Genomic DNA, 10,166 nt, shown 5'->3' with positions numbered 1-10,166 from the left:
ATCATTCTTTCTGTTGGATAAGTAAAATTCCATTGTGTGTGTGTGTGTGTGTGTGTGTGTGTGTGTGTGTGTGTGTGTGTGTGTGTGTCATATTCTTGATCCAGTAGTCCATTGAGGGCCATCTAGGCTGATTCCATACCTTGGCTGTGGTGAAGAGTGCTGCAATAATCATGGTTGTGCAAGTGGCTTTATTGTATCATGACTTTTAATCTTTTGGATTAATGACCCACAGTGGTATTGCTGGATCATAAGGTAGTTCTATGTTTAGTTTTCTGAGTCATTTCCAAGCTGCTTTTGAGAATAGTGAATAAATAAAATTTAAAAAATCCTATTTTACCTCCAACAAAATCTTTGTGAATGCATTCTTGACCTCCTTGTTCCTCAGGCTGTAGACCACAGGGTTGAGCATGGGGATGACCATAGTATAAAACACAGATGAAATTTTGTCAGTGTCCATGGAATGACTGGAGCTGGGCTGTAAGTACATGAAGATAATCGTGCCATAGAAGATGGAGACCGCAGTGAAGTGGGAGGCACAGGTGGACACAGCCTTCCGATGTCCAGCACCTGTGTGCATCTTGAAGATGGTGATAAAAATGAATATATAGGATATCCAGATAACCAGGAGAGCAAAAAAGACATTAAAGCTCACTACATAAACAAGAACTAGCTCACTAACATGTCTATCAGAGCATGAGAGAACCATGACTGCTGGGATATCACAGAAAAAGTGATGGACCACATTAGATTGACAGAAGGAGAGACTGAATGTGTCCCCAATGTGGATGGAGGCATTCAGGAAGCCACATACATAGGATCCTATGGCCAGACACACACACTAGCTCTCATGGTGGTGGTATAGTGGAGGGGCTTACACACTGCTGCGTAGCGATCGTAGGCCATGGAGGCCAACAGGTAATTTTCCACAGTAGCAAAGGCTACAAAAAAGAACATCTGAGCAGCACAGTCATTGCAGGAAATGGCTTTGTTTCCCATGAGGAGCCCAGCCATGACTGTGGGAGTGACAGCTGAAGAGTAACCGAAGTCCACCAGAGAGAGATTACTGAGGAAGAAGTACATGGGGGTGTGGAGACGCGAGTCCAAGAGGATCAGGAGGACCATCCCCAGGTTCCCAACCAGCGTGAGGCTGTAGATGATCAGGAAGGTGATAAAGAGGGGGACTTGTAGATCTGGGTCCTTCGTCAGTCCCAGCAGGATGAACTCTGTCACCTCTGTTCTGTTCTCCATCACCGTTAAGTGAAAGTCACTGGGTGCTCTGTAGCCATTAACAAAAAGAAGGAATTCCATGATAGAGAAAATGAATTGAAATGATAAAGCATAACTACAATGCACAGTCTTGCATTGAACAACAAGTTGTATTTTGATTCTGTAGTTAAAGCCTGAAAACCAGATTTGGCACTTCAATTTGGTACTTCAAAAAATACATAGAGGGCTGCGTACTTCAAAGAATATTAATGGAGCATCTTCCCAATTTCCTATAAATTTTATGATTTATAAACGGAATGTAGCAATAATAGCAAAAATAACTTGATATACTGGAGATGACTTGTGCGCATGAATCTCGCTACCTTTTCACTTTTCCTGAGCTCAGTAAAAGACCACTTTTCTTTGTCAGTCATCTGCCATAAGTGGCTGTTTACAGGCTAGGTGAGATTGGTTGGTTGTTAGGTTCATATAAGTGAAGTTGTACAACTGAGTAACGTATTTATATTGCTCAAGTTTTCTCTGGAAATCTGTTCTTCAGATCCGTAGCAACATGTAGCTCATAGCCAGTGGTTCTCAAGTTTAAGTCTAAACTAAATTTAAACAAAATGAAAATAACTAAATTTCTTTGTGGATTCAAGTGGTTTCCTAGGAATGGTGTAAATGTTTAAATAGTGTAACTTCACTAATATCTTTTTCACTATACAGTTCCATCTCATTGGAGGTAAAACAGACAAAATCAGAAAAATGAATGATCCTTTCAACTGCAAAAGCATCCTAAAGCAGTGGAAACTTTCTGAATGACATTTTAATACCCCTCAACCCCAATTGATGCTCATTACTACCAGCCAATCTGCACATATTTATTGTGATACAGAGAAAAACAAGGTTTTTAAAAAATTAGGCTGAATCAGACATATACTAGTTATTGCAAATAAGGTTAAGTTGATGTTAGGGAAATGAACCCTAAGATAAGTATTCAAATGTTTTTTTTTCTTTCATGCGATTGTTTCTAACACACTTATAAGATTATTTCTTTGTTGCTTTGTATGTCCCTTCCCCATGGTATAACCCCTGCTTTCACTGTATTTGATGTCGGTATAATTTGTGGAGGGGAAGGGCAAAAACAAATCGTTTAAACAGGGATACAGGTGGACCCATTGCAACAATGAGATGTACAAGTCGTTATGTCGAAAACGAACTTTACAGCTTTGGTGGGGGGGTGAGGGGGATTGGGTGTGGGGGAGGGGGAAGAATGGGAAGGGATGGGAAGGGGAAACAAAGGAGGAGGCTACAATGCTTGATAAGGAATGTACTCATCATTTATAAGATTATCTCTTTGTTGCTTTGTATGTCCCTCCCCCACAGTATAACCCCTGCTTTCACTATATTTGATGTCAGTATAACTTGTGGAGGAGATGGGGAAAAACCAGTTGTTTAAGGATACAGGTGGACCTGTTGCAACAATGAGAAGTACAAGTTGTCATGTCCAAAACGAGCTTTACAACGTTGGTGCGGGGAGGGGGGGGGTGCAGGGGGGGGGGAAGGAGAAGGATTGGGATTAGGGGGGGAGGGGGAGGCTGGGAAGGGATGTGAAGGGTAAACAAAGGAGGAGGCTGCAATGCTTGGTAAGAAATGTACGCATTATCCTGCCCATGTAACTGTAACTCCTCTGTACAGTATGTTCACAAATAAAATTAAATTAAATTAAAAAAAAAAAAGAAATGTACTCATTATCTTGCCCATGTAATTGTAACCCCTCTGTACAGTATTTTCACAATAAAAAAATTAGGCTGAGAAAGAGTTTTACTGTTGAATCAATGTACCACAGCTCTACTCATCATGGAGGTGGTGGGAAAACTGACACAGGAGCAATTTCAACCTGTAGATGTGATTCTGCAAACAGCACATCATGAGATGCAGGAGACACAGAGCTTGGATTCATGGGAGGGATGCTGGGAGGAATGCTTGCCATACCTACAACTACCCTCTAGGACTCCCTGATCCTACCCCGACTTCCCTGAACACCATTTCCATCTGCAATACCTTCAAAGATAGTAGTGAGGCCTGCATTGAAGAATGAGAATTAATGGCAGGGCATAGCTGAAATAGTAGAGCATATGTCCAGCAGGTGCATAGCTCTGAGACCAACCCCTCACTGCTGCCCAAATAATAAGATAATGTAAACTAGTAAATCCCAGGTCTTGAACACTGATAATGAGGTCTAGTAATTGTGTTAGTATTAGGGTGGGATAATGACTTTTATGTGAGTTTTGACGAAGTAGATGCTGACATGCAGGTCTTCAGTTACAGACGACTTTGACTTCTAAAATCTTCCCAAGTTTCCTTTCCTCTCTTCCATTTTTCTGTACTCTTTAATCTTTCTTGTTTCCTGACTCTGAGCATTGATTGCTGCTCTGAAAAATCTATGTTCCTCTTTCTCAGGATTTCTTTCTTGACTTTTCTTGTTCTTTGGACATAAATGTTATTTTTTATTAAGCAAAGTCTTCTTTGTTACTGTCATTTCATAGCCAAATCATAGAAATCAAGGCTGGAAAGCCTCTCCACCCCGTGCTTTATAGGCTATCCTTAGATTGCAGGGTTTTTAAAATTTAAATATGTTGTCACATAGTAACAGCATTTTAAATTTCTTTCTTTAGGTCTTTTGTTTGTGGGAGGGGGAGGGTTAGCTCTCACTATGTTATTCAGGCTGGTCTTGAATTCCAAGCCTGAGTGATTCCTGTGACTCTCAGCCTTTTAAGTAATTGTAGGTACATGTGTGAACCAAAACACTCTTTTACATTTCTTGGTTTGTAATGAAACCATTAGAAGAAGATGGTTAGAAAAGTAACAGCTATTACCTACTATTTTTCTATTGAACCTTTGTCTATTTAAGTTTATGAGTCTGCCATATTCAGACATTGTGTTGGCTAACTCTTAATCACTTTTAGAAAATACTACATTCTACAATCAACTATGAGGTCTTTATGAATGTGAGAGGTTATGCATATCTACTTGTGTATTTGTATGTGTATGTGTTTGTGTGAGATTGGAATGATTGTTTTTATTACTACCTGGCCATTAATACAATTGAGCATTTAGAAGTTATCTTCTAAATTTATAAAGGTTGTATGAGACAAGCTTTAACTTAAAGCCATCTTCAACCTAACTAAAAATGTATGCTTTAGCTCCATTATTGTCAACAATAAGTGCAATTATAACAATAATAATTGTAATAAGTATGAGATTGTAAGGCTAAGATGAATTTCATAGCACATTAATCCTCATCCTAGCTATTTGTAGTTTAATAAATCATCCTTTTCACTCTTCTGGGTTTTTGTGTGCTTGTTTTTCTGTGTTGGCTTGTTTGTTTACATCTAATGATAGGTAAAATCATCAATCACATAGTGTCTTGTTATTTTTTTGCTCATGTTTTTAGAGACATGGACATGATGTTTCACGATACTATCTCACCTCTCTACAGAGGAAAAGTTAACATTTGCATAAGAGACACTGAGTTTTACAGTATTGATCGAGGCCATCTCTCTCTCCTGTAAAATAACTCACAGCTAGGCACATGGACCCCACTGCTTTTGACTGCATTGTACTTCTCATTAACAACGTTTTAGGACATAGAAACTTACCAGTTTCCTGGAGGAGAAATAATAGTCAGTCCAGAGCAGTGAGTCTGAAGTCATAAAAAATTCCATATAGAATATTGCATATATACCTTTAAAGAAACTGCTCTCTCTCATGTAGTGGTCAAAAATATCCAAGTCATCTAAGGCAGCGGAAATGGAGAAACATACATTATTATAGATCAACTTTCAAACCTAGCACTATTTTTTTGTTATTTCATGGAAGAGTCCTTTGCCTCCTCCTTTTTCGCATAATAATTTTGATAAGATTATGGCTGTCATGTATTGTACAAATTGTGACTACAAATAACACATAAGAGATGTCTATAAGGCATCTTATGAACAGTTTATGAAGTCTATGAATATGCTTTTTAAAAATAAAAGTTTTGGAATTTGAACTCAGATGCTCAGGTAATTTTTTTCTTACCACACAGCCATGTCTCCAGCTGTAAATTTTTTGCTCATTATTGTAGAGGTAAACTCTCCCTTTCTGTCTGACTGCCTGGATATCATCCATCTATGTCAGGCTTCTGAGGAGCTAAGCTAACAGGCATACCCCATCCCGATCAGTCCTTTGTTGAGAAAATGGTCTCACAAACTTTCTTTTTTCCTGCCTGAGATAGCTTTGAATTGTGGTCCCAACTATCCTATCTCAGTTGCCCATGTAGTTAGAATTGCAGGCACTAGCCAGTAGTGCCTGCCTTATCAATGTAGAATTTGTTTTTCCATGTTTCCCCAGACCATAGCTGAAATCTCAAAGAAAATCCTCAGTTCAGAAGCTGGCCTGTATGTACTAAACAGCTATTGTCATTCAAATGAATAAATGATGTCCAGCAGAGTGTAAAATCCGATGAAGCCCTTCTAATGCTAGCTGGCACTGATCATGTTGGGATTTAGAAGGCAAATTTATGGATCTGGAGAGAATCAGATAGGCTTGGAGATCTCTGGAGATTTCTCCCATGAGAATATCTGCAGCCTTCATCTTGCTTTCCTAGGGAGAAGCAATTAAATAGTGTCTGGGATGGAGTTATTTATTGTTAGTGGGAACACACATCTTGCATTACTTCTTATTTCTTGTTTCCAAAATTCTCTAATTAATGCATAATTTACATACACTAGTACCTAGATTTTAATATGTATAGTTCTAATAATTTAACCAATGTGTTCTCTTGTTTTGCTACCACTATTGCCTCAAGAAATTGATCTTAACTTCTCTTAGATAAAGTTCTCTCTCCTATTGCTCATGGTATCAATACATTGATCTGCTGTTATTTTGAAATAATATTACTTTTGGTAGAGTATTCTTAATTATGTTCTAAAATATATAGTCTTTGAATCTGGCACCTATTTATGCAGTGGTTTTCCATTATGTAGACATAAGAATCATTGCATCTGAAGTTGAGAAAATTGTATTGATTTTGGTATTTTGTGGTTGTAAATAAGGCTGATTTAGTCATTTGCTCAAGGCTTTTCATATGGACCTACGTTTCCATCTCATACAAGTAAATACTTGACCAAGATATGGATCTGTCAAGTTTCCTGTGTCTTAAAAAACCTGAATAAGAAGTTGCTAGAAGTTTTCTAAATGGCAATTTCTAGTGTGAACTCCTCTTTGCAATCCACTGAAATACGGTTATATATTTATCAAAATTTACCATTTCAACTCTATGATTTCACTTTCACTTTTGTTCACTCTGTAGCAGAAGTAAATTAAGCCTTTATAATTTTTTTAAAACCAATTAATGTTACCATCCCAACTCTGGCCAGAAAATGAATTTTTCTGAGAAAAGGGAGGGATTTACTTTGGTCCTTTGCACAGTTGCCTCTTAGTCCACACTCCCAAGCAAACTTATCACACATTTTCAAAGGCACATGTAGTTGAACATTTGTCTTGTGTAGGTAGGCTCTTTAGTTCACATATAAGGAAGGGTTCATCCTTTTCAGATTTTAGTCTTTCAAGGGATACAAGTAGACCCATTACAACAATGAGATGTACAAGATGCTATGTTGAAAAATGAACTTTACACTTGGTGGGGGGTGTAGTCATGGAGATGGGAGGGCAGGGATGGTAGGGGAAAAACAAAGGAGGAGACAACAATGCTTGATAAGAAATGTACTCATTACCTTGCTCATGTAACTGTAACTCTCCTCCGTGCAGTATTCTCACAATAAAAACCATTAAAATTGCTATCTTGTTATTCTCATAGGATTTTCAAAATGATTATGGCCCTGAATATACCATTGGTCTACATAGCAAGAGCCCATAGGTCAAATATTAATATTCATTATTCATACAATTTGGTGGACTATAGCACAGGATTTAATGTCACTGGATTACGCTATTTGCTTACTGTTATGCTCAAGTCCCATTTCTACAAAAGGGACATGTGATAGTTCCTCATAATAAATGGCTTGAATTGCTATGTTGGCTGAAATGTTGTAAGGAAACTCAGTTGGGAGAAACAGAGAAGCCACCGCTTAAGAGGCCAAATTGTGAGTCTTCATTGGAGAGCCGGAGCACTGCAGGTGGACTCATGTCTCAAAGAGCAGCAGCCCCGAGTGCAGCTAGCACAATGCTTAAATAGGCCAAACCACATAAGGTGTGAGGAAGTAGACCTCACAAAAGTGTTAAATAAAAGCACACCATCTAGGCAAACAAATAAGGGGAAATCAAGGGCCAATTATCTAGGGGAAACATAGACCAAGTCTTCTTGCTTTATTCCCCACTGGTTTTATGTATGTGGAGTCAAATCATTGATGTTGGAGGCCTAGGCTGCATTTGGAGGCCTTACAAGAGGGTGACGGATCAAGGGCAATGCAGAAGTCTGACTTTCAGTGGATTTGAAGTGGCTTGTGTCTTTCATTCTGAATCAGCAGGCTTCAGCTGCAGGCGACGGAGCCAGCCAAGGATCCCCTCTTCCTTCACCCCTGAAGATAGGACCCTTGGCCCATCTTAAGTTTCCATCCCTCTTGCTATGTTTACCATTAGGATGAATGTTCTAGAAAGTGGGTCTATAAATGGGGAGGTCTTCATCAGTAGGCATCTTAGAGTGACACACGAGATCAAGCCTTTCACTCATCTCTACCTCACCTGTGTAGAGAATGTTTAGACGCATAAGTGAGAAACAAATCTACTAGAGGCTAAATAATGACTGAATCAGAACTTGAGACTTGATATCTGTAAATATTAGCTTACGTGACAATGGGATCACAGTTGTGATTAAATTCAAAATTTCAAACTTTCAGCAAAATGTTAGAGATATGTAAACAACAAGAAAGCATATGTCATTGCTAGAAAAAATGAAAAACCTAAACCTTTGCCTAATAGTTAACTATTCAAAGTCTATGGATATAAATATAACCAAAGAGAGTGAGGAACTGTTGTTAGAAATATAACTAAAAAAACCAAGGAAATTAGTACTTCCAAGGAGATAAAAACGAGCTATATAGGAAAGCTCTGTGAAATCAGAAATTTACAAGAGGGTTTTAACAACTGACAAGTAGGGAAAAGAAACAATCCATGAACTTGAAGGTAATTGCAGTAGTAATATTGCAGTAATTTTGAATGAGGAGCTCAAAAGAAAAAAAAGAACAATTATTTTTAAAACAGAGCCTCTGGGATGGGAATGTGGCTTAGTGGTAGAGTGCTTGCCTAGCATGTATGAAGTCCTGGGTTCAAGTCCTTAGTACCACATAATCAGAAAAGTCCACAAGTATTGCTGTGGCTCAAGTAGTAGAGTGCTATCTTTGAGCAAAAGCTCAGGGTCAGTGCCTAGGGCCTGAGTTCAAGGCCCAGGACTGGCAAAAACAAACCCCCCAAAACCAGAAAACAGAGCCTGTGAGACATATTGCTTGCCACCATGTATAATTACACAGGCATAATAGGAATATCTGAAGGAGCAATGAAATACTAGTAAGGGTAAGGATAATTTTTGAATGATCATGTCCAAAATGCAAATAAATTTTGAATGAGCATGTCCAATACTGCAAATTTTGTGAAAGTAACCTTATTTCCAGTAAGTTTAACAAAGTCAAGAAGGATAAAGATAAATACCTCCAAACAAGTTTTAATCAAGTTGCATACAAGGGAAGCAAAGCTTATAAAAAATAACTTATTGCAAGAAACAACCAACTTGAGACATGGTTTTATCTATCAGCCTAGGTAAATGAGAATTTGAGGTACCAGTACAGAGACTGTGGCAGACACAGCAGAAGAGCAATAGGAACAATGAAAATAGGACAAGTACAGAGACACTGAAATGTAACAGAGTAAAGTGGGAAGTCTGCACTTCTGTCTTCTGCTTTCCCAGGAGGAGGGAAAACCAAAACCTCCACCATGAGGTAAACTCGGTAGTTTTCATATCTGACTTGCAGACAGGCTAATATGGTCATGAAAGACTTTTTTTTCACTCCTCATACCTCAGAGAGCCATAGCAAGGTGCCATTTTGGAATTGAGCTACTTGTTGACCTTGAAAACAAGGAGCCTTCATGAGTTAGGGAGTCATGGGAAATCCACTCATTAGAAAGCCACAGGAAGTGGCCATGGGAAGGAAGACTGTCTGACAGGGAGCAGCTGAGAAGCTTTAGCAACTGTTAGCTTGGAAAAAGAACCGTGAGTGTACAGTGGTCTCACCCTTCAGACAAGATAGAGAAAGCAGAGAAATGACGCTATGATTGACAAGTATCTCAATACTAAAATCTCACTACTGAATACATTTTTTTTCTGAAGGTCTGGATTTAGGACTGAGCTATTTGGGGAACATTAAAAACCAGGGAAGAGCGATTACCTACGGAGTCTCTGCACACTCTGTCGCAATGGATTAAATTGGTGACAAAATCAGAGGTTGTAAATAGAATACACAGATAAAGAAAAAAATGAAGTATGGATGAAAATACAACTTTGGTAAAATTAAGCGAAAGAAGGAGGAAGACCCAGATTAATACAATTGGAGGTAAATAGGGGATAACACAATAAATGCCAATAAAATTTAGGAGATCATGGTGCAATACTTCAAAAACACCTATTCTAATAAACTGAAAAATCTAGGAGAAATGCACAAATTTCTGGACAGATATAATCTATCCAAATTGACTGGAGAAGATAGATATCAGTCACTTAACAGATCTATACTGATCAATGAAACAGAAGCAGTAATAATGGATCTCACAACAAAGAAGACCTGTGGAGTTAATGGATTCTCAGCCAAATTATATCATACATTTAAGCAAGAACTAACACCAGTTCTCCTCAAACTATGGGCTGAATATTGAATCACACACTATTATTGTGTTGTGTCTATCTG

The 10,166-nt window shown here is 38.4% G+C and overlaps 1 protein-coding gene across 1 annotated transcript; it reads right to left on the bottom strand.

The window, feature by feature from the left end:
- Positions 1–328: 328 nt before the first annotated feature.
- On the bottom strand, positions 329–1,251 carry LOC122105054 (olfactory receptor 5B2-like). The gene is given in 2 exon segments (XM_042676152.1): positions 329–831; positions 834–1,251. Coding segments are annotated over 2 exon segments (918 nt in total). The 5' UTR covers positions 1,249–1,251.
- Between the last annotated feature and the right edge of the window lie 8,915 nt (positions 1,252–10,166).

Source organism: Dipodomys spectabilis, unplaced genomic scaffold (assembly GCF_019054845.1).
Source record: "Dipodomys spectabilis isolate Male_0828 unplaced genomic scaffold, ASM1905484v1 ptg000030l, whole genome shotgun sequence".
NCBI classification, from domain to species: Eukaryota; Metazoa; Chordata; class Mammalia; order Rodentia; family Heteromyidae; genus Dipodomys; species Dipodomys spectabilis.
This window is presented reverse-complemented; position numbering and strand designations above follow the sequence as displayed.